Source organism: Andrena cerasifolii, chromosome 11 (assembly GCF_050908995.1).
Source record: "Andrena cerasifolii isolate SP2316 chromosome 11, iyAndCera1_principal, whole genome shotgun sequence".
Classification (NCBI taxonomy): Eukaryota; Metazoa; Arthropoda; class Insecta; order Hymenoptera; family Andrenidae; genus Andrena; species Andrena cerasifolii.
The window spans coordinates 12483466-12507550 of NC_135128.1; the positions used below are offsets into that span (position 1 = coordinate 12483466).

Consider the following 24085-nt stretch of genomic DNA (forward strand, 5'->3'; position numbering starts at 1 on the left):
TTTATAAACAATATAGATGAACTCTAATTATTTTCTTTTAATTTGCAGATACGTTAAGCTCGTCGATTTTGGCTTCGCCAAACGTTTGGATCACGGAAGGAAAACGTGGACCTTCTGCGGCACCCCAGAATACGTAGCGCCAGAAGTTATTTTAAATAAAGGGCACGATATCAGCGCCGATTATTGGTCTCTTGGTGTTCTTATGTTCGAACTTCTTACGGGCACACCGCCGTTCACTGGTGGCGATCCAATGAAAACTTACAATATTATTTTGAAAGGAATCGACGCCATAGAGTTCCCGAGATCGATTACGCGAAATGCGACTGCATTAATTAAAAAGCTTTGCAGGTAACGATTTAGAAAAAACACTGGGTGACTTATTTTTTCAAAAATGATTCTAACATTGGGATAGAAATTCCGAGTAAAAAAAAGAAAAACAGAATTTATTTTACAATAAGTCACCCACTATAAACTGTTACAAATAGAAATGCTGAACATTAATTAATTTGTTCGTAGGGACAATCCAGCAGAGCGCCTTGGTTACCAAAAAGGTGGCATTAGCGAAATACAGAAACACAAGTAAGTACATACAGCGTTTCATTATTTATCCACAAAATTCGTGAATCACCCTGCGTTTATTCTATTATTTTTTAAAGCGGAAAATCAACTGTTAACAATTATTTTTCTTCACCATATAGATGGTTCGATGGTTTTAACTGGGAGGGCCTAAGAGCAAGGACCCTTGAGCCTCCAATCATGCCACGTGTCCAAAATGCCACAGATACCACGAACTTCGATGAATATCCACCGGATTCAGACGCACCACCACCCGACGATGTGTCTGGCTGGGATAACGACTTCTAACAATCATATCATATGTTTAAAGAGCTCATTATTTCCAAAAGAACGTCGCAGAAATTCGGTTCGTATTCTAAGAATCGCGAGATAGTCAAATGATTACTGGTAAGAGCATGGCTATCAACGCCTGTGTTTATTCTGCAAGGGAACGCCGCGCGATGCGTAGGCAATCACTTGGGAATAATTTTGATCGTCCTAACTGTAGTACCATCTAAGGAAACTGGCCTGTGATAGAAAATTAGGCCATCGACAGATTATGCTTCCGAGACCCTCTGAATTCTGTTGCACAGTGTTCTGGATGAAATCTATACGCCAGCAGCAAATAGATCGTTTTCCTATCGTACTACCTAAATGGGAACATGAATTGTCAAGGTGTCAGGGAAGTGACGTGCAAACGTGGGCCAGCCACGTATTGGATTTAGAGAAATTCTTTTAGACGCGCGAGCTCGTGCTCTGTGACATTTTAATCGAACGGATCGTCGTTAGACGTGCATGAATGCGTCAAGTGCCATACCTAACAAAGGTAAAGTCAAATGCGACATGTGTGTAGAGCATCTCCGCGCTGAACGTGCACAGAAATGTAGTCAAACTCAATCGGAAGAGACTTCTTGCCATCAGACTCGTGAAAAGTGTGCACACAATTTTGCGGAACAGACCACGTCGGATCATTCGTGTCCGATTTATTGTTGTTTGATTGAATTTATAGTTTATTGTAATAATCCTATTTTAATTAATTATACGACAAAATGACCCCTGTAAATAATTGATTATAAATATATAAATATATATATATATATATATATATATATATATATATACACATACACACACACACACACACACTTAAAGCCCAATGTATATGGATATTAAATAAAGTTTTATTAATGCTAATTAATTACAGTCGTATTGCAGTAACCCTATCCAGTACAGATTATACTTCCAGATGAATAATTTCAGATGTATAATAGATGTACGTAATTTTTTGTTTATGAATTTGAAATCGAATACGTTTAACAAGTACTTTCTATACTTAAATAACTGAACAACCACCACATTTAAAATTTCTTAATTCTAATTAAGAGTGTAATACAAAAGAATTCAGTATGATTCTATTATATTATATTTCTATATAATACTATTACAATACTATTTTATAATACTATTCTATTAATAAATAAATTAAAAAAATTCTTTCTAATTTGCATTAAAATACTTTTGTCATGGAAATATTTAACAATTGCAATGTTTTCTTAATAAAAGGTTTACTAAAAGAAGAAAACTACATTTTTGTAAAAGTACGCGGCAAACGTATTGTAACAATGAGCATTCCAATGCCACAATCTAAGCTCACTTCGTTAACTACGATTAATCGTTGATTTCACTTTAAGTACACATTACACTCCAATATAAACTAATTTTAAATAAATTTTTACTTACATATTTATTGCAGATTAATGGCAGCTATTTCCTAATTTTACACAAGTATTTCATAATAAAAAATTACAGAGCACTTTGAATCACTGACATTTCAAACCTAAATAGTCGCCATATTGAATTTCGTCGGCGTGATCGTAAAATGTTCCTAGGAAATTCCCGTGCGTTCTGAAATATTCTGTATTTGGCGAAACGATTGAGAATTCTCTTGCGGGTCCGCCTTTATAATTTCTACTTCTTAAATTCTGATTCTTTCTTTTATTTAATAATATTAAAATAAACGAAAATATTTGCTTAAAAAATTGTCTAAATTATGACAAAAATATCTTTTACTTTTAATACATTAACGGAAATACTCTATTGTTAGCATAAATAAATAATTATTAATTAGACATTTCAATTGCTCTGATAATATATAATTTAATTTACTTGAATGCGCTAAGATATATATTTAATTCCAGCTGATTATGCACTGTTGAGCAGTCACTTGTAACGCGATACGAAAAGTGGCGGCAAGTAGCGGGCTGTGCCAGTATATAGGCAGTAAAAAGGATCGCCTCGCTTGTGTGCATGGTAGAGCGTCAGCATTCCGAAAGTTTTTAACGCGTTTTCACGTGTATTTGCACATGCGAAGCTTGCTTCACGTAGTTTGTACATAGATTTTGCTTCGCAAAGAGATAGTGGAGTAAGAGGTAAGCAAAGTATTAACTAATTTTTTTAAACCCGGTGTCATAAAAAGTTCGTAAAAAAGATTTTATAAATATCTTAGAGATTCATTAAAAATATTTATTTACAATGAAAAAATAGGATTGTAGAGGTAACTTTACCGGTGGACCAACAAAATAAGTACATGATACAATGGGTCCATATGTTTTTATGCGGAAAGATAACCTTTATTAATACATACAGTTGCTACTAAATAAAATAATTTTGTCTGCGGGACAATTTTGATAAATACTGTTTGCAATGTCAACAGTAATACACATGTACTTTTTCACTTATTCACGATTAATAGGATGTACTTGTTTCGAAAGTAATTTATTATAAATAGTGCGTTTATAACACGTGCCTCGTCTCCCGCATTTTGTATACATTATACATATTATTCTTCTTTTTCCTCATTTTTTACCCTTTTATTAATGCCAGTATAGAAACGCGAAAAATTAAGCGTGTACGCTTGCATTCCGCAAAACATACAAATAGTAGTAAAAATGAAATTAGTAAAAAGGCAACACAGTGGCATGCCAAAAAAATGGCTCTTGTAAACAAATTTATTTAGTTCCGTGGTCCTTGACCTCCAAGTCTTTTTTAGTAACTTGCGTTAACTGTCTTTTTATGTGAAAAAAAAAACACCATTGAAATATCTTTTATATAGTAATTTGCTATATTTACGTAATGTTATATTATTATTTTGTGTTTTCTTCTATTTATAATATTTAATAGAAATCTTTGTATGTATTTCAAGATCAAAACCTTTGTTTAATGATCTCTTCTGTTAATAATATTATGTTCTTTATTTACATTTCTAACTTACAGAGTTTTCTATTCATGTCTGTACTTTTGTTATCTGATTGGTATGAACAGCCTACAGCGGCAAGTTTGGTAGAAAGAGAAAATTAAAGTTTGAAAAAGTGGTTAAGAAGTAGGTATAAATTGTTTTTAAATCATCCACATAATTACTATTATGCTAGGAAAACGTGCCTATATTAAAGATCTTTACAAAAGGCTTTTGTTATTCAAGAAATACGTACAAAAAATTTCACTCGCAAAAATTATATGGCAAAATAATTATTTATAATTAAATAAAAAGGGTGGCAAAAATCGTTTTTGCCCAGAGCGGTGTAAGAGCTAGATCGGCCCCTGTTCATTGCCTTTGGTTATGTGTATTATAAAAGGAAATAATGTTTTTACGAATTACCTTTTTGTATCTGACGTTGATCTCCAAAACAATAGATAAATACTCATTCATTCGTATTGTATAGGGAAACATGGAAGGTGATAAAGAAAAACCGATGAGCATGGGGAGGGGAGGAATTCTTTTAAAAATGATAAGAGAAAAAGAGAAAGCTGATGCTGCAGCTGCAGTTCAACCTGTACCAGTGGCCAGTACTATGCCTAAAACTGAGGTCAGTCCCCTTACCATCGGGCGAGGGAGAGCAAACCTATTAGATCTAATCAAAACAAAGAAATATGAAGCACCAAGTCCTAGACCAGTACCAGTACAAGTAATTGGCCAAGGTAGAGCGTCACTAATTAGCCGTGTTAAAGCTGCTAGGTATGTATCTATCTATACCATTATATAAAAATGTTCATGCTAGGTATATATGTATGTCTGGTTAAATGCGCAAAACTCAAAAACTACTGAACCGATTTTAATGAACTGTATATCAGCAGAATATTTGTTTTAATGGGACTGCTATGGGCTATAGAATAATTCCAAAATTTAAGCGCAGGAAGCGCTATGCTTACTTTCAAAATTAAATGTTAAATTAAATGAAGATGGAAAGTCTACTTTTTACCGTAGGTAAGCACAGGTATTTTGCTAGTTTTAAAATACAAATTAAATCGTATCCCATTAGCAAAGAAAAGAAATCCTGATTACTCCAAATACCACATTCCTTATTGTTGATACTTAAGTTACGTCTAAGTAAACATTTTAACGACGATATAGATCAAATGCATTTATTTTTTACTAGCTGACCCGTTACCTGCTTTCACCCGGGAATTATTTATGATGTTTCCAAAACAAAAAAAACATATAATCTAATTCAAAATTTCATTGAAATCCGTTCAGCTGTTTAGGCGTGAAAGAAAGACAAACAAACAGACAACATTTCACCCTTATATATACGTATATTAGTAAGGATTATTTGATATTTTAAAATCTAATTGCATATAATATATTTTATGTCATTTTGCTGGCTATATAATGAAATTTCACACTTTTCAATTTAATATTTGAATGAGAAAAAGATTTGTAAGTTTAAAATCATTAATTTGACTGACTAGAAATCTTCAATGTTCTACAGTCTCTTTATAAAGATCAACTCTATAGTGCAAGCTTACCCTAAATGTACTAGTTTAGATAGAAATCCTTTTGCCAATGTAAAATTGTTTATTTGGAAAAAACTCATTTTATTCGATTGAACAATAAAAATGTATGCCTTTATAGTTCAGTTGAACAGCCTACTGGACCACCACCCACTCTTAGACCATCTGGCAATGATACTGGAGTCCTAGGTAAATTATCTGATCTCACAATAGCAGATACTGCGAGTACATCGGAAGTATCATACCCGACTCCTCTACCAATCTCCCATCAGGGCACCGGTGGAAAGCCGTAAGTGTTAATATTTGCATGTAACATCGCAGCATCAACTTTTGCAAGATTGTCTCAGAAAGTTAATAGAACAGATTACAAAATGGTAATGTACTTTTAGGATTGCGTTAAATGCCAATTACATAAAGCTCAAACTAGATCCTGGGAAAGGATTGTTTAATTATGAGGTCAAATTTAATCCAGACATAGATTCAAGACCGTTTCGTAACAAACTTCTTAATCAACATTTACAAACAATTGGGCGAACAAAAGTGTTCGACGGAGTCACGCTCTTTTTACCTCAGAAATTACAGCAGGATGTAAGTAAAAATGATCATTAGGCAGCCAGTAAATATATAATGTCCGTTGCGTATAATTTGTAGACTACTATTTTTCAATCTGTCCATCCCATGGATGGGTCGACAGTAACATTGACACTGATTTATAAAAAACGGCAAAGCATGAGTGACAACATTACCTTCTTCAATGTTTTACTCAAACGTGTTATGCGAGCTCTGAGCTTAGTTCGCATTGGCCAACACAGTTTTAACCCGAAAGGCATACATGCTGTGCCGCAACACAAGTTAGAGGTGTGGCCGGGTTATGTTACAGCTATCAACGAGTACGAAGGGGGCTTAATGTTATGCATAGATGCGAAACACCGTGTGATGCGTACAGAAACAGTACGTGATATAATGTAAGGCTACTAAATCCGCTAAACATTTAACGTTACAAAATGAACCTAATGTAATCCGAAAATACTATGATGTAGGATGAACTTTGGAAACAGACCAAATTTTAAAGACCTGGCTACGAAGGAAGTAATCGGTATATCTGTGTTCACAAGATACAATAATAAAACTTATCGTGTCGATGATATTGCATGGGATAAAAATCCAACATTCGAATTTGAGAAAGGAGAGGAGAAGATATCTTTAATAAATTATTACAAGCAACATTGGAACTTAACTATAAAAGATATAAAACAGCCGCTTTTAGTTCATTGTTCTAAAACCAAATTGCCTCAAGGAGGAGTGAGTAACTTTTAACTGTTCCCGGAGCTACATAAATATGGAATTTAAGTATTAATCATTTTCACTATTAAAATTTTGGATATAGACACAAGAACAAATGATACTATTGGTACCTGAGTTATGTTATATAGCAAGTCTGACTGATAGCATACGTTCAGACTTTCGAGTAATGAAGGACCTTGATGTAGTGACTAAAATGTCCCCTAATGCTCGTCGTGATGTATTTCGACATTTTGTACACGAAATACAAAAGAACGAAATTTCGCGTGATATATTAGCTGAGTGGGGTTTACAATTAGAAATGGAGTTAGCTGACTTTTCAGGAAGAGTCCTCGAACCCGAGAAAATATACTTCGGAAACAATAAAAGCTTCCAACTTCAACCTCAGAGACCTGCGGACTGGAGCTCTGCTACTTGTAAAAACATTATGTTACGAACTGTAAGTTTTAGGCTCATACGCCAACCATCGATGAAGAACGCGTACTTGATAACAACAGCAGAATTATCAATAATGTAATCACATTTTTAGCCGGAATTATATCACTGGTACATCCTGTATTGCCAAAAAGATGCAAGATGTAGCCAAGAGTTTGCTGGTATGTTCAAAAACGTTTCAAAAGTTATGGGTATGTGTGTCAGGGAGCCACAGATGATTTGTCTAAGAGACGACCGAATCGAAACATACGTCCAACAATTGCGTAATAATATTCGACCCAACGTTAACTTAATGGTCATTATATTTCCCACTAATCGAACAGACAGATACTCTGCAGTGAAGAGGTAGAGCATTATTTTGCACACTTTAACATTAGTATGTCACGTGATAACAATTTTATCCATTACTTAGAGTTTGCTGTGTAGAAATGCCTGTACCCTCTCAAGTCATCATGTCCAGAACTATTTCTCGTGGTGATAAATTGAAAAGTATAACAGAGAAAATTGCCTTGCAAATTAACTGCAAATTAGGTGGAGCACTCTGGGCATTGAACATACCGATGGTATGAAATAAACATTCATAACCTCTCTTCTCTGTTAAATCTAAAGAAATAAGGGTCTAATTACTACATTCCATTGTCTAGGAAAATTGTATGATATGTGGAATAGACGTGTATCATGCCGGAATTGACCAAGCATCAAAGGGAAGCGTTGCAGGGTTCGTAGCGAGTTTGGATAGAATGCTAACAATTTGGCACAGTAAAATTTGTCTACAAGGTCGGCACCAAGAACTAGTAGACATGCTACAAATCTGCATGATCTCAGCAATAAAAGCTTACTCTAAGGTAACTAGTGATTTATTTCATAATATGTGCATTCACGTTCTAATTATTATTGTTTTTGCGTTACAGTATAACAAACGTTACCCGGATCGCATTATCGTATTTCGGGATGGCGTTGGCGACGGTCAAGTCGAAACTGTCGCTAAATATGAAGTGAAACAGTTGCTAGCAACATTCAAAAACATAGAGCCAAGTTATCAGCCAACATTAACCGTTGTGATAGTTCAGAAACGGATTAATACGCGATTATTTGCGAAATCTGTAAGTTATGAAATAAGAAATCGGCTATTGACAAATCGGGCTGCTTAATCGTGCAAATTATTTATATACATTTTAGTCGTCGGGCCTAGAGAATCCTCCGCCAGGAACAATTGTGGATTCCTATATAACGAAATCGAGCCTCTATGATTTCTATTTAGTGTCCCAGAACATACGACAAGGCACAGTGTCGCCAACACACTACATTGTTGTGTATGACAGTAAGAATATGAAGCCTGAGCATATACAACGATTAACGTACAAACTTTGCCACTTGTACTATAATTGGCCCGGTACTATAAAAGTTCCCGCTCCTTGCCAGTATGCGCACAAGCTCGTTTCCCTTGTTGGACAAAATATACAGTTGGAGCCACATCAGTTACTCTCCGATACATTATATTACTTATAAATCATGTTTATATAAGACTGACTTAACATGTTAGAGAATTGTTGACTTATATAGTTCAGTACAAATCAAAGATGCCGAAAACACAGAACAAGATAGATGGTTACTGTATTCTTCTTTTTTTTAAATAGATCTCTGTAACATTTGTACATATATTCTCAGTATTCACAATTTCTCTACAGTGTTTAAAAAATAATAGGATACAAAACATGCGCGGATCGGTGCCTATTTTGTAGATGTAAGGAAAATAAATATTTAAGTTCCCATTAATCTGTAATAGTAGCATAAACACAAATCACAGTGCAGTATTAACTTATAGGTTCGCAATAATTATTTCATAAATTCTGTTCCATTGACTAAGAAATTTCAGTTATTTTACTACTTACAATCTATGACTGCGTATTCTTTAAATTTATATAGCCAGTCGTGGAATATAGATATATGGTGTGAACAAAATATTTTATTTCGATAAACAAATCAGCAATGTATTTCAAGGTATAATTTTTAACCCATCGTGACACCTAGATAAACTAACATAAATTCTTTGTTCTCTAGTACAACAAATAAATGATTTATATTTTGTTATAAATACAATGACTGCATTTAATTACTTTGCGTATGCGTAGCTTGCCACGTTATTGTATTATTTATCGCGGTTATTGATCGCAAAACTGGTGTCTTTATTCTCGAATCGGTGAGCGCGCATTATGTATCATATGAATGAAAAAAAATATTTAAGCTCTGAGGAGTACGAACTCTGGACCTTGTGCATGAATATCCAATGTTCCAGCGACTTCATCAAATGCATACTTTACCTTAATTTGCATATTATAATAGGACCAATGGAGTTACTCGAATAACACCAATCTACTGTGTCCTCCGATTTCATGCAAATTTAACTGCGCCTGCGTTCGGTTCGTCGGGTCTTATAACGTTACGAGTGACTTTTTATTGAAAATTACAAATATTCCCTTCCTCCCCACCGCGCTACAAACAGTTAGTACGATCGATTAGTGTGGTGGAATTTATTTATGTGCTTACGTATGTGTTTACAAACGACCCTGCCGATGAGGATCCAATACCCAGAACGACGCGAGCGAAATGCGTGTATCCATAGTCGTCCACCTTGACTTGAAAGCACGCATATATGTCGTGCAAGCGCACGTCTCTATATTACGACGCCCTATGCCAGTGTGAGACATTAAAGGAAGCAGTGGCGTAACAAAAATCGCGATGGTTGAAAATTGTATCACTATCTAAGCGCCGCGCGTATTTTCAATTACGTTAATACTTCTCATAGCTGTTACGTCATACGTCGTTCGACGCGTGCATAGACGTAACACCGTCACTGATAGAGCACACTACATGTATATTTTCTAACCATGAAAATAAAACAACGTCTGAATTACATAACAGAGTTTAAATTGTCAATTGCAATTTAAGACATTGGTAGAATTAGGTAAAACTTGAAACTGGAATTGCTTAAAGTATTACTTTACTAAACAATGGATGCTAAAACGAATGCAAATAAAATAGTATGCTGAATGTTACAAGTAGCTGCAAAAATATGAATTTTATTTGAGTAATCGAAGAAAGATTTTTTATTTTCATGCATACTTTCATAAGTACCAATGAAATATTTTGCTCTCGATGCTGCAATATTTGAAATATCTTACGACAGCGACAATAAAGTTACTGTACCAATAAGGTTGATTATTTCATATGGTAGAAATGAAAGCGAGTGTAAATAAAATGTTTTGAATGTAACATGAATATTCAAGAAATAAAATAGTTTTGTTCAAGTAGTTAAAAATTTAGAAGATATATTTCATTTTTTATCTTTTAATATTGAAAATATTTGGCTTCTTTACACTTATGCGATCTTCAGAAGCAAACAATTTAATAAGAATTCTTGTATCCCATTCCCTGACTCTCCAGTATCAAGTACAAAATTGACTCTTTAAATTAATATTTCATACATCACATTGGATTCACAGTATATCTTACCTTTATTTTTATCGTCGCAAGATGTACAAATAAAATATTTCATACATCACTTTGAAACTATAAACCAAAGGTAAACTCTTTCCATATCATTTGTTCACGACTCAAATGGAACTATATCATTTTCAAAATCTTCATATTATATTCCCATTACTTCTGGTGAATTTATCATTTAAAACAGTACTTTAATTAGTATTTAAGTTCGAAGATGTTTACTCCAAATGACACCGTGTTTATATTCCCACGGCAATGAAAATAAAATGTTAGCGTCACCTTAAAACGTCGATTGATGTGAAATAGCCTGTCGCTTCGTTTAGGATGATGCGGCAAATGGAAATTAAACAAAGCTATCCGTCATTTGCTATTTGAAAAGTGTATTACATCCAGCACCGATCACCGATAAACTTACGTTTCTCAGAAGAATGTAGCGCAACTTGAACGACCTCCGGGAGGATCCACCGCATTGCGGTGTTTAGTCGACACGATAGTTACGCCACTGCAAAGGAGACAACCGCATGTATACGTAAATACGTACGTACGTATGTGTATTTACGGTCGTGGCGTATCGCGTATCGAGTCGCCGCCGTCGCCGCCATTCGAGCGGTTAGCGCCTGCGTACATCTTGTTTACAACTGCGGAGCTTACCATACACATGACCTTTACAAGATGGACATGAGCGCCTATTTAGCTGTCTAGGCGTGTGACGGAAAAAGTTCAAAGATACGTGCGTGTCGTTCGTGAACGTCGACGTGTACACGGGAGGAACCACGGAATCGGGTGATCTTTAGCTTGGTTATCGGGAAAAACAGTCAAGCCACAGGTTCGTGATCGCAAGTGACGCGGGTATTTGTCGCTCGCTCGCACGCGGGCGGAAGGGGGACGAGAGGGATGGTGGGCACGAAAGGAGACCCGAATTTTTCACCTCGAGCAGATGTGATTGCCGTGGACGGATATCGTGTGTGCTCGTTCAGAAGTTGGTGCTCAAAACAAGGCGTGCACGTTGCCGTAACGTTGTTAACCGCACTGTGAACTCCATTCGTGTTGTTTCCTTCCGCAAAGTGCTCTATATATAAGGGGTGTGGGAAGAGGAGTGCGTTCTTTCGCATCGACCTGGAATGCTGTCGTGTTTTGATGTGCCTACTATTGCGCATGAAAAAATTGTTCTGCCCTTGACAATAGCCTATTTACCCGAAGCTAGGCCGCCTTTATACCGCACCAACTGACGATAACAGGGGTTCAACCACCCACCTGCGTGTGCGTCGCATGTCCCTCTCTCTTTTTCTCTACCTTGCTGCGTATTCCCTCTGAACGTACTCTCGCAAAACGAGCGAGCGGCCAGGAGCTCGTGCTAGCTGGCCAGCGCGCGCGAGCTCACGCTTCCGCGTGTGTTGTGTGTACACGTGAACACGCCCGCGTGTGTTTGTCTCTCTCTTTCTCTCTCCCTCCCTGGCTCTATCTCTTTCTCTCTTGTATCGTCGCGGTGTGTACAAGCGTGTTTCTTTACATGTGGCCAACGTCGCCGCTTGTGTGCGCGCATATACGCGCCAACCATTGTGGACCACGCAGTAAATTGTGTTATTCGACGCGATAAACAGGTGCACGAGTCTTGTAACCGAGAAAAACAATTCTCAAAGGTTCGAGCGGTTCCCTCTGGTAAAGTCGTCCGAACGTATGCGAAATACGTCGTAAATGGTGGCGAAGGCTGTTGTTGACCTTAGGCTGCGTGCTGCAATCCGCCCTGGGATACCAGAGCCACGAATCGTGGCGGGCGAAATTAGACGAAACCGCGTGACAGGTGGAACCCAGGCCCACCGAGGACCGCCATCGCGGAAAGCTAAGAGCAGGTACATGCTCTCTATTTTCCACGAACCCATCACGAAGGGTTTTCAGCATCCGTCGTAGGGTTGATCGTGTTTCCACCAAATCCCTAACCTCGGAGAAGTTGGGGCCAGTCGATTGCATACCTCAGCACGAGCTGTATCAAGGAAGGAAATACACCCCGATGGCCTATGCGACGCCCTTATAGTACACGTTGAGTGCACATGCACCGCGGTGGCGTGTTATTGCTTATTTACCCCCGACACGTGCTTACACCGTTAGCGTGTTTCCGAGTCCGATATCGACTGCGACCTTTTACTGCGATAAAACGGCGAGGCGGCACCCAGAACGTTGAAGAGGGGAAGATCGCAATATAGAATTGTCGCGAATTCTGGAGGAAACGAGGACCGCTTTTCGGAGGTCCGACATGTGCGCGGAAACAGCGATATCACAGTTCCGCCGAATCGAGTCTAGAATCGAGTAGTTTCCGAGTCTCGTGTTTCTCGGGTAATAACCGCTTGGAGCGGAAGTGTTTCTCGCATAAACCGAGCTCCTCGGGCAACGTGGGTGGGAGCATGGATATTCTGTCACGATGAGCTATCGAGATAGCGTGTTTTGGTGCAAGATGGGCGCGATGAATTGATCATCCGCGATCCCCCTATAGCATGTAAACGGTGCGGAGTAACGTGTCATTTGGAGGATTCGCAAGATTCTTCGCAACGACGGCCTTTTTGATCGTCACCACGGCGATGTCTTCGGGCAGGGGTTTAGTCTCCCCCTCAGGAGGCCCCGTGGTTCTCTGCGGACACGTGAAGAAGCTAAAGACTCAAAAGAAGAAGTACTTCGTTCTGCGCGGCGAGGCGCCAGCGTATCCTGCCTGCCTCGAATATTACGACAGCAAGAAGAAGTTCGAGAACAGGCAGCCGCCGAAGCGCAGCATCATGCTGGACAGCTGCTTCAATATCAATAAACGCGTGGACACCAAGTACAAGCACGTTATCGCGCTCTACACGAAAGACGAGTGCTTTTGCTTGATCCTCGAAAACGAGAAAGAGCTGGACGAGTGGCTGAAGGCGATGCTTCTGCTCCAGAGCGGTGATGTGGCCGATGGAGAGCAACCTCGGCCTATATTTGGTAATGCGCTATTACGGTTTGAATTAGATTTAGACCGCGTTTATCGTGGAGACGGGACGTGAGCGTTGCACGCGCCAGCAACTTTTTGATAGACTTTCAGGTAGATACGGTCCGCTGTTCGTAAACACGAGCGGTACGCGAAACTCCGATGTTTTGGAGCTTCAAAGTTAGTTGTTTACCCGTTTTACAAATGCGTCACTGTCTGTAATTTCACGGCAAGCGAATAAAGAGGCCGAAAGATGGATCCAAATAAGAAAACACGCTTGTTTTCAAAGGAAAAGGAAACTTTCCTCGAGTAACTTCATCCTTCTTTTGGATATTCATTTAATGAACACGTTCTAATTCATGACATTCAAATGATTCGATAATATTTCAAATGAACTGTACGAAGCAAAGATAGCGTTTTCTATATAAAGACAGTTGCTTATAAAGTTAAATATGCACAGATTCCTGTTTGAATATATGTAAGTATTTGTATCGAGCATACATGCAGTCTGTACATTCAAGAATGTTTCCAATATTAACATTACAAGGACTCGTGTAATCAGACAAATTTTCTAAAAATATTCTTGAAACAAAAACTTTTGTATCATGGAGAAACAATAAAAGAGAATGTGACAAATGTGATTGGTGTTGTAGTACAGTGTGTTACCTATTATCAGTTATAATAAGATACAACCATTTTATTGCAGAACATGTATGGCAAGTTACAATGCAAAAAAAAGGGTTGGGTGAGCGAAAGAATATTCATGGCCCCCACAGGCTATGTTTAACTGATCGAACATTAAGCCTGGTGAAAATTGGAGCAGAGGATAATTCAGATTCTCTTGAATTTCCTGTAAGCTCACAGAGATTTGCGAAAAAAATTCTGTCGGACTTAAGAAGTATAACTAATGGTGGCCTTTTGTCTCATAGTTGAGTTGCATTAGAAGATGTGGGCACATGGAACGTATCTTCTATATGGAAGTAGGTCGTTCGGCAGTCACGGGTGGTGGTGAATTATGGATGGAGGCTGAAGACAGCACCATAACACACAATATGCATCTCGCTATTATGAACACTATGAGTGGGTCTGGAAACAACAAAGATGACGTGGGTCCACGCCAGAGAAAGCGTAGCTCTTCTGCAACTGAGTCGAGCAAACCGATCTTTTTGATGCAGCGTCGTGCTGGACAAAAATTCCATAACTTTTCGCCACTGGGTAAGTGACAATCTTGAGGAATGCTTCTTTCCTTTGCGTACCTTCACACAATATCACTTATGGTTTATAACCATCCCTTTTCGCTATCTCTATTCAGTATAGATGCGCACCTTTGATTATGTATATAAGTGTACCATACACGCGCGACACTTTAGTTTTATTTCTCTTAGACATCGAACAGTTGGTGCACAAGTTTCACTCCACAGAAATAATCCACTTGCAACTCACTTTCAAATCCACACATATGTCACTGCCTGAGATAGTAGTTTCTGTACACCACACCATAACTGCACTATATTATATGCTTTGAAATATCGGCTGAAACACGATATGTACAGTTGAAGAGTCAGCTTTAGAATAACACAAATGGGTTGCGGGTATTACAGAGGAGCACAGGACGCACAAGGAGCAGATGGATCCACTGCAGGAACAGGAGCAGTCTAATCAGACTCAGAGTACCTCTTCTTGCAATACAGTCACTGGTCTGTTTTCTGTCATTGTAGTTGTTTGCTTTTTCCTTCTACGCGGGCATCAAAGGATGATAATGTGGTCATGTTTAAAATAATCCTTCTCGCAAACATTTGAACCTTTAGAAAACTGAACTTTAGAGAAGCATTAGTGTTTTCTTGCTACTATGTCTGGTGTTTCCATTAAACGATTATTCGTGGCAACCAAACTTTCGCGACATCAACAAAATATTATATTATTTCATTTCATCTTAGAATCTAAATTTCGTGTTACATTTTTACGAAACCATTCAAGAATTATCCAAGATTTGGAATAACCTTAAAGTTTCATAGATTCCCGCGCGGAGATGAGACATCTTACTATTGCACAATATGTTTCAACATTCTTCATATGACGCTTGTAGATACATTTATTAACAAGATCGAGTACAACGAAAGCAAGCGCGTGTCTCATACATAAACGAAGAGAATGCATCAAGTTTTCAAAATAGATCGATGAAACTGTCTGCTAGATCGATATATCGCTGTTAAAAAGAATTCCTATACATAAACCTTTTTACGAGAAACTCAATTGTATCTTCATTAACATCTACGTCGCCTGAATTACATTTTATGAGAAGTACAGAAAGAAAAAGAAAGTAGTTGTACGACAGTGAGAGCTGTGTGGTTGCAGCCGTTGCTGGTACCGGGGTTGGGACTGCTGGGATTGCGTCGACTAATACCAACTGTGCCACTACCACTAGGCGTCGTCATTCGATAGCGAGTCATCCCCATTCCGTCAATAATTCCCAATCCGTTCATGTTACAACAAGTACAACTACAACAGCAACTACCACCACTATCACCATTACCACGACCGCTACCGTGACCGCCACAACCACAACCGCGACAATATCCCATCAGAGAACCCTGTCGCTGCCCTTAGCTGCCGTTATTATCAATCAAATGCAATCATCTAAAAGATCAGTTTTACGCTGTATGTATTTTTATTTCGTCATACGATAAATGAGCAAGAGATATTCTTTGTTTCTCTTTTAGTGTCTATGCCTCTCGCTGCTTCTTGTTTTTGTCCCCCATCCCCCTTTTCTCTTTGTTTCTTCATCATTTTTCCGCGGACTTCGAGTCGCCTTCGAAGCGGCCGAAATTGAAACTATCGCTTCGTATTGTATCATTACAGTTACGGCCTTTCATGACATCGCGTTGCCCTGGATCTGCAAGCTTCAACTTGCATGCAATCATTTGCATGCCGCACTTATCTGTAACAAAGTTGCGCTTCATTTTTTTGTTTCTTCCTCCTGCTCGCCGCCGCGAAGCAGGTAGTGAAGTACGTTCCACGCGAGGCTGTTTCTTTCCCATTATTCTGCAACACTCCCTGCGCATCGAGTTACATTTCCGTCCACCTATTCCTGCCGTTTGGAATCATCTCGTTGATCATGATCCCCATGCTTGACCTGAAATACATGTTTAAATCAATAACAAACTCGTATATATGATTATGCAAATATATATATATACACCAGATCTGTACGGAATCATTTGATTATGCAAACTAACTAACCACTGCTATGCTGGGAGGATGGTTGTGTTTTTTTCCTTCAAATTTGGTTTCCTGGGCGGAACGTTTCGCGGCATCCTGACTGACTAGCATTTTTCTAGGTGCGAACGGCCGGGACAGATGCGACAGCTTGCCTTCGAGGGCCCGTGCAACCAGCGAGAGTCATCCCACGTCGGTACTAAGCCACCCTAGAAACGCTCACTTCGTGCCTCATGTTCTGAGGCCGCACTCTATGTATGTAAGAGGCCTTTCCTATTCGCCACCAATCACGTCGATGCCTATCAGCCCCGCTTCCGGAGCGTGCTCCACGGATTCCGCGGGCTCATCCCTCTCGATGGACGATGGTGGCGAAACCGCGTTGGAAGAGAGTACCGTGTCGAGGTACGGGCACTCCTTGACGCCTGACGAGCCTGTCATTCTGGAGGAGAATGGCGATGATTACGCCCCGTGGTCTATGGATCACCCGCATCAGAAATATTCGCCAAATTTCAAGTCGCATTCTCCTTCCCAGGTGGGTTACCTCGGTATCTCTCGAATGATCGGGGAAGGGGCAATAAAACGATGACGCAAGGAAATAAATCAATCGCGCGCGATGCTCCCAGTGTTTGCTCGTTAACGCGGGACTCGGTCAGCGAGCCGGGAGACGGGTCACCACCTTTATTGCGCTTTATTCCTCGATCATTTCTTCTGAGAATAGCAAAGTGACGAAATAATAACGTATACAATTTACTGTATTGACAGCAGAGTTCCTATACAGATATGTACAGTCCTTGTGGATCGAGTCCTGGTCGAGGCGGCGGAGGCTACGTCCAAATGTGTTCCGGGACAGGCCATTCCCATTCACGGGCGTCGTCCCTTGTCGAAGAAACTCACGCGCCAGAAGGTTACGTACCTATGGCGCCCGTTGGGAACAACGGATACGTCGATATGGATCCCTCGCATAGTCAAAACGGCCATTACCCTGACGATATGTCTCACGGTGGGAGCAGTTGTTCTGTTACTTCCGGTACACCTAGTACAGACCTACGGTTCTCCGAGTACCACTTAGACAAAGTGGCCAGTTTCCTGCCGCCTGGGGAGGATTTGTCAGCCAGGCCAACGAGAGCCTATTCCATTGGGTCTCGGCCGGATCCTGTGAACAAGCATCGTAAGAATAGGTACGAGCATTTATCTTAATTCTCTGGGATGCTAATATTTTCAGTTGGACTCCTTATTTATTATTTATACAAAATTAAACAAAGGTATATCGAGCAATCGTATATCTTCTTGGTGTTTCGAGCAGGTTGGATATCGCTCAACAGGAAGCTAGCAGGGAGCGGGCTTTCTCCGTGGGCAGCAGGTCTAAAAAACCTGAAATTGGGAGGTTAGCGAATGTAGTCACTACATCGTTCCCAGCTGGTTCTGAACAAACAAATTCCAACAAATCGAATTCGGCACCGTTGCTGTCTAGTTCGTGGGGGCACAACTCCGGCTGTTCTGTGACTTCCGAGCGCATGGAAGATCTGATGGAGTTGGACTTCACGAAACCCAGTATTCCTACAACCGTTAATTCATCACCTTCATCCTACTCGCAGTCACAGTCTCAGCCACATTCATACTCTACTGCCACCGACACCAGTTCCTATGTTGATATGTCTCCTGGACAACCGCCCTCGTCGGCCACCGCTCCGTACGTCGATATGAGCCGCATTAATAAGGTACTTGTGAATTCAATTAGAAATTCAATTCAAATGAGTATATTGAGTACAACGAGTGAATTTAATTTAAATAGTGTATAATTAGAAAATTAATTATATGTTAAAAACTTTCAGATCAATCGTAATAACAATAACAATACAATCACTGCCAATCAAAACCATAGTAACATACATGTATCATCTTCTGCTTCTGCGCACAAGCCGGTGATTACTAGTTTGAAGCCAGTGGTGGAAGCAGAATCGCCATACGTGAGAATGGATGTTGGTGTAGTGGAGGATTGGTCACACTCCGATACGAGTCCTAAGCAAATTTCATCGCCTATTCAAGAGGAATGCGTGGAATCGAACGGCCCACCAGGTAAAAGATCGATTTAACGCATTTCTAGCTGCACATGACTAATGATCTCATCGTTATTCTTTATTTTTAGGCGCCACGAGAACGGCACCCGTGGATCTACCAAGGCGTCCACCCGCGGACTACGTCGACATGAATTTTAAATCAAGAACAAGCTTAGAACAAGACTACATAAACATGAATATGAGTAATCAAAACAGTCGCAAAGTAACGCGGCCGGGTAGTCGGAAGGAGAAGCCCCGTTCCGAACCGATCGCGATTCAAGCAGGAAGTAAACCCGCGAAAGCGCCTAGTTTCTTACCCCTGGACGGCAGTCCAGACTCAGAAAGTTTAGCGAGTACACCCGCGTCGCCACCGCGGGCGACACCTACGGGCTCCTCGGCGACCATCTTCCCCTTCTCCTTGAACAGTCCTCAGTCACCCGAAAAGTCCTTCACCCATCAGAAAAATAACGGCGAATCCACAGATTTAACTATTACTTCTAAAAATAACGACTGCATTATAGTCGAGCCCACGAGTATAGCTAATGCTATCGAGACCATCGCCGTCCCAGTGATGGAAGCGAACAATACTTTGCCGAAACTAACCAACGACAGGCCGTCTAGTCCTACGGAGGATGATAATCCCGTGAATCGAGTGATATCGAACTTGTTAACCTCGCAAGATAGCACGTGTAACGCTGTAACGAAGAAGTTCTCCGACCTGAACCTGTCGAAACCCCGCTTGATAACCGCCTCACCTAACACGAGCCCGACGTTGCCGGGTTTTAAGACAACCGCTGAAAACGCGACCGCCGACAGGCGAGCGTCATCTCCCAAATTGATGGATGAGACGCCGACGCCCACATCCACGGCTACCACGAGCCCGTTAGGGAACGACAGTTGCGCAAAACAGTCCGCTGCGTCAACGTTGCATTACGCTAGTCTCGATCTGCCTGAAATTGGGAGCACGGCGCCCGTCTCGCCGGCCACCCAAGAGGGCTTCACTTACGCTGAAATCGATTTCGCCAAACTCAAGCAGAATTAAAAGTACCATCGTACAACGCGGACCGCAGCTCTGTATCGGGAGGGGGTAGGTTTACGCGTCACGGGCCGCGGGATGCTGGATTGGCTCGTTGCCCTGTCCGCTCTTGGCGATAACAACGAGTAGACCAGACAGGGCAATCGATCGTTCCAACATTGGCCGAGCGGGATTAATGATAGCGAATGGCAGGGTGTCGGATACGAACTGTAAATAGTAAATTCTTTTTTATCCCAACCTTGAATCATCATCGTTTTATCAGTCGCGTATGGTTCTGACTTCCTGAAGGCGACATTAGTGCCTGTACTTCTGGTCGTACTGTATCGGTTGTTGGTTGTTTTCTTTTTGTTTCGATTTTATCCGTATGTAGTAACCAACGGAGAGATTGTGTATATTGTGGGCGAATCGTCGAGACCGTTAATGTTTTTCCTTTTTCTGTATTGATTTTTAAGTGAGATATTTCGATGCGAGATATTGATATTATTCAGGATGTTGAAGATTTTATCTTGTTCCCAGTTGTTTTATTATCATCGATTGTTAACGACGAAGTATTCTTACGTGTGTAGTAAGTCCACGAATGGTTGTCGATTGGAAGACGGTGAAAAGAAATAGTATTTATCGGCTATTTTAAACGTATTTGTAGATACTAGAGCGATTAACTTAATTGTTATTACTAATCACCGTTTAATTTTATTAAATTCGATTGAAATCGTACGAAACGTAGAACGATACGTACGAACATACGTTTTTACCAGAAACATGGAGTACTAATTGCGAGCGCGCGTATGGCTGCGCTGTATCTCTTCGCGAGGGTAGAGGCTGTGTCGCTCGCCAATGTTGGATCGATTTAAGTCGCAGAGCTCGTGTTTTGGGAAAGGTGGACGCTCCTCGCAGCGGGCTATACGTATGTGTGTTATCGCGCTTTCTCGTATAAATTACAAATTGCCGAAATACCGTCAGGACACCGCCTGTGCGGTGTGTACGCGCGCGTGCATACCTCGCACCGATTACACACGTTACATATAACATACATACGCATTTACAGGGTATTCTGTAAAAGATGGTACAACCGGAGAGATAGACAATTGGTTGTGTAAAGAAAAAAATGAAAGAAGGAAATTAAATATAACCAGTCTGACGATGTTGTTACCGCGGGTAGAAGAGAAAATATTTCTTAATACTACCACGTTTTATGGGTTCGATTTTACGACATACTTCTCCTCGCATACGGTGTAAGGATAGTTCGGTTATAAATTATGTCATATCGTGTATATATACATATGCATTCTCTAAATAATGCTATATATACGTATACGTATCTATATTACGTATAAGTATATTAATGATGAATAAAGCAGTATATATTGCTGTTCTTCATTACATATAATCCTTATGAAGTGATTCCTTCGAGTAACACCTCTGCGGAAGGTTTCTCTCTATAGACGACACGCGTTGATTCATTGTATCGCTGTACAGATAAATATTGTTTTAAGTGTACATTGTTCACTGACCACTAGCTGAAGTAAGTTTTTTTTTTTTATTTAATTCAAAGTATACAGACAAGATTGATTTTTCTCTCTTCTTTCGTTGCAGATTAACAGAATGTCCGTCCACTTGAAATAGATCGCGTTATAAGAATTTTTGGTTTCCCGGTACCTACAAGGAATTTTCTTTGTTTTGAATCGAAAGATTAACATGTAAATATAGACTCTTTTACAGATTCAAAGCATTGAGGATTTATTTCATGAATGTAGATTTTCATGATATGTGCTTTTCATGCAATTTTCAGAGTAATCGGATATTTTTGAAGGGGATCATTAATTGAAAATTTTTTTTTTGTTGAGTATTTATGTCTCACTTGGGGGAAACTGCATTATTTTTAAATAAATACGTAAATAAAAGATGAACAATTATCTAATTATGCATGATTTCTCTAATATGTTGTGTCTATAATTTATGGATCACTGCTTATATTCATAATAAAACACAATAATTTCTGAATTATTGTACATACTTGACGATCTCTTCATCCAGGCTAATTGTGAAATATTTCATATATTTAATTTATTTATTTATTTTCTTAAACTATTGCAAACTTAACAATTTTATTAATTCAATGAATCAACATTATTATAAGTACATCTTGTTCTGTCAATCTTCGAAGTCTTGGAAAGGGTAACACTTTGAACTCGATCTTCCCGAAAAATTTTAAGTTTCACATTAAGTATTATCCATGTTTTCCGCTAAATATACGCAAAAGTTCAATCGAATCTGCGACTCAAAGTTCGTACACTTCCCCACTTAAGTAGTTCGTTTCTCTTTGTTTATCGTTAGCAATGGCAGCCCTGAATAGGAACCGTGTCCCGAGAACCGAAAAGTCGACTCGGTACGTGTATAAACCATCCAAACATCGATAGTGGCTGAAGTCACGATAAACTCTATTCACCGAGAACGGTTCTGCCGTGAATGTCGAGCGGATTACGTGCCAGCAGGGCTAAAAGGGGGATGAGCGTGCATGTTTACAGAAACTGTTAGGATTTCTATGCGTTTGAAGTAGCCTCCCTACGGCGTTTCCCTTATTTGGGCCAAATTGGCCCCGTCTCCGCCGTCACGGGCGCGTCAAGGTACTTAACTGCAGGTAAACATACCCTAAATCATGAGCCAGAATGGGGGGATGGCGGAGGAGCGAGTCGACCTTACTCCTCGTAAAATTGCACCGTATCGCGAGCACCTATTGTTGCACCCCTTGTATAGTCGCTCGCTTCTGTACAAGCAACGGCCTTTGTACCTCCCGCACTGTGCTCTTGTTACGGCACAGGTATACCCATCGATGCCCCCATCAATGTTCCCTAATGGTGAGCTGTCCCGTGGAACAGCTTTTTCTGCCCTGCTCAACTTTTCTTCGATCTCCTTTTAATTGGGCATAACTGAATTACCTAAATACGAGCGGTCGCGGACGGTCTTCCCTTCTTTCAAAGAGTTTTAAGGCTTCCCGAATTTGGGGTACCTAATTCTCGCTGATCCTCCATGTGAAATTTATGTTCATTGGTTTTTTATTGGCACAGCTGAACTTTCTAATGGAATAGAAGGTTCGTGTTCCAAATTTTATTTATTTAGTTTCTCATGAACGGGTAAGACCAGTTTTATGACAGAAGGAGGTGAAAAAGACGCAGTGGAGAGAAACAGCGTTACCACAAAACAAAACAAAAGTAACAGAATAAAATATAAAATAATAATAATGACTTAAGTCCTATTAACAGTTGATGTCGCTCTGTACACGCTGGCTTTAAACGAGGAAAGAGATCCATGCAAGAGGTCAATCTCGTCCCAATGCAAATTTTCCAGGTTGCAGATCGTATGAAATTTTCTTTAATTTTGCAACCGATGTATCTGAGCTTCTTAATTCAGTTATTATCCAAAACTTGATTGCTAGTTCCCACTTGTGGGATCTAAGTACTATATAATTCTCATATTAGATTCCTAAATCAGAAACTGTTTATAAGACATAACAATTTTATTTTCACACATTTATGCTTCGTTCACAATAATATTTCACCAAATAGCATTTTTCAGTTTTTCCCAATCTTTTTTGAGTTGCGATCTCCTTTTATAGTATTCAAATAACCTGTCTCCCCCCCCCCCCACACACACACACACATAAGGTAAGGTAAAGAAAACGCATTAAAAATAGGTATTTCAGAATTTAATTCTAACTTAATAATATGAAAAAAAAACACTTCGCGACCCACCGGTTGGGAATCACTGGCATTTTTCTCGTACCTCAAATTTATTAGCAAGTTTCTTTGTTTCCTCTTACGTAAATATCTCCCCCTCGATTTTCTTCGTCTTCCATTGATCTGGGTCTTCGAGCAATTCACGCGACGATACACGTTTATGAGAACACGTTATCGTCTCCTCCCCCTACCTCAAAGAATAGAAAACCTGATTGCCGTCGGGCTGATTAAGGAGCGACCCGTTTTACGAGGCTTTTCGTTGACATGTCAACCCCCGAACTTTTGCTGCGCATGTACGGGATACGTGGGTGGAGCTGAAGTAGGCGTCGCGACGCCGGTGGCCGGGTTTCCATAGGTACCTACATGAGGGGAGGAAAGATCGATTCAGATATTTTCCAAGGAGAAACGCTACCATTGCTGCGGCTTCCGCCATCTCCCGTTCGAGCGACTTAAGGGTTTTGATATTTTTCAGCATACAATAAGGCACACAATTTTAATACTTTCTGAGAATCAG

At 39.8% G+C, this 24085-nt stretch overlaps 3 protein-coding genes and 2 long non-coding RNA genes across 11 annotated transcripts in view; 3 read left to right on the forward strand and 2 right to left on the reverse strand.

The window, feature by feature from the left end:
* For (cGMP-dependent protein kinase for) overlaps window positions 1–1204 on the forward strand; it is a 58734-nt gene extending 57530 nt beyond the window's left edge. For all 3 annotated transcript variants that reach the window (XM_076823006.1, XM_076823008.1, XM_076823007.1), the window contains 3 exons: window positions 49–348; window positions 517–579; window positions 699–1204. In XM_076823006.1, the coding sequence (XP_076679121.1) occupies window positions 49–348; window positions 517–579; window positions 699–864 (529 nt within the window). In that variant the 3' untranslated portion in view covers window positions 865–1204. The remainder of the gene's footprint in view (window positions 1–48; window positions 349–516; window positions 580–698) is intronic.
* A 3045-nt stretch (window positions 1205–4249) lies between these two features.
* On the forward strand, window positions 4250–9063 carry Ago3 (Argonaute 3). The gene is made up of 11 exons (XM_076823000.1): window positions 4250–4567; window positions 5465–5632; window positions 5733–5931; window positions 5995–6308; window positions 6384–6645; window positions 6731–7084; window positions 7175–7425; window positions 7493–7643; window positions 7725–7925; window positions 7992–8183; window positions 8260–9063. The coding sequence occupies exons 1-11, from the start codon at window positions 4281–4283 to the stop codon at window positions 8587–8589; spliced, it is 2709 nt and encodes a 902-aa protein (XP_076679115.1). The 5' UTR covers window positions 4250–4280; the 3' UTR covers window positions 8590–9063.
* An 83-nt stretch (window positions 9064–9146) lies between these two features.
* Window positions 9147–10687, reverse strand: LOC143374710 (uncharacterized). The gene is made up of 2 exons (XR_013086732.1): window positions 9669–10687; window positions 9147–9573 (listed from the first exon to the last, which is right to left on the reverse strand). It is a non-coding gene; the product is annotated as an uncharacterized LOC143374710 (long non-coding RNA).
* A 606-nt stretch (window positions 10688–11293) lies between these two features.
* Chico (insulin receptor substrate 1 chico) lies at window positions 11294–21747 on the forward strand. 5 transcript variants are annotated; one of them, XM_076822991.1, is made up of 10 exons: window positions 11294–13542; window positions 14235–14380; window positions 14458–14743; window positions 15130–15225; window positions 15884–16186; window positions 16867–17276; window positions 17507–17922; window positions 18048–18462; window positions 18664–18820; window positions 18891–21747. In XM_076822991.1, the coding sequence occupies exons 1-10, from the start codon at window positions 13158–13160 to the stop codon at window positions 19841–19843; spliced, it is 3567 nt and encodes a 1188-aa protein (XP_076679106.1). In that variant the 5' UTR covers window positions 11294–13157; the 3' UTR covers window positions 19844–21747. The 5 variants fall into 5 exon arrangements, with proteins under 5 accessions (XP_076679106.1, XP_076679104.1, XP_076679105.1 ...); XM_076822989.1 differs by having other exon boundaries at window positions 11296–13542; window positions 18577–18820; XM_076822990.1 differs by having other exon boundaries at window positions 11296–13542; window positions 17510–17922; window positions 18577–18820.
* LOC143374711 (uncharacterized) lies at window positions 16123–16908 on the reverse strand. The gene is made up of 2 exons (XR_013086733.1): window positions 16769–16908; window positions 16123–16661 (listed from the first exon to the last, which is right to left on the reverse strand). It is a non-coding gene; the product is annotated as an uncharacterized LOC143374711 (long non-coding RNA).
* Window positions 21748–24085: the final 2338 nt, after the last annotated feature.

Excerpts from the sequence above, each read along its gene's own strand:
- Ago3 (XM_076823000.1), top strand. The coding sequence starts at position 4,281 with ATGGAAGGTGATAAAGAAAAACCGATGAGCATGGGGAGGGGAGGAATT. Across the intron at positions 7,644-7,724 it reads GGGCATTGAACATACCGATG|GAAAATTGTATGATATGTGG; the intron begins GTATGAAATAAA and ends TCCATTGTCTAG. Across the intron at positions 7,926-7,991 it reads CAATAAAAGCTTACTCTAAG|TATAACAAACGTTACCCGGA; the intron begins GTAACTAGTGAT and ends TTTGCGTTACAG.
- Chico (XM_076822989.1), top strand. The coding sequence starts at position 13,158 with ATGTCTTCGGGCAGGGGTTTAGTCTCCCCCTCAGGAGGCCCCGTGGTT. Across the intron at positions 17,277-17,506 it reads AGTCGCATTCTCCTTCCCAG|CAGAGTTCCTATACAGATAT; the intron begins GTGGGTTACCTC and ends CTGTATTGACAG. Across the intron at positions 18,463-18,576 it reads ATATGAGCCGCATTAATAAG|ATCAATCGTAATAACAATAA; the intron begins GTACTTGTGAAT and ends AAAAACTTTCAG.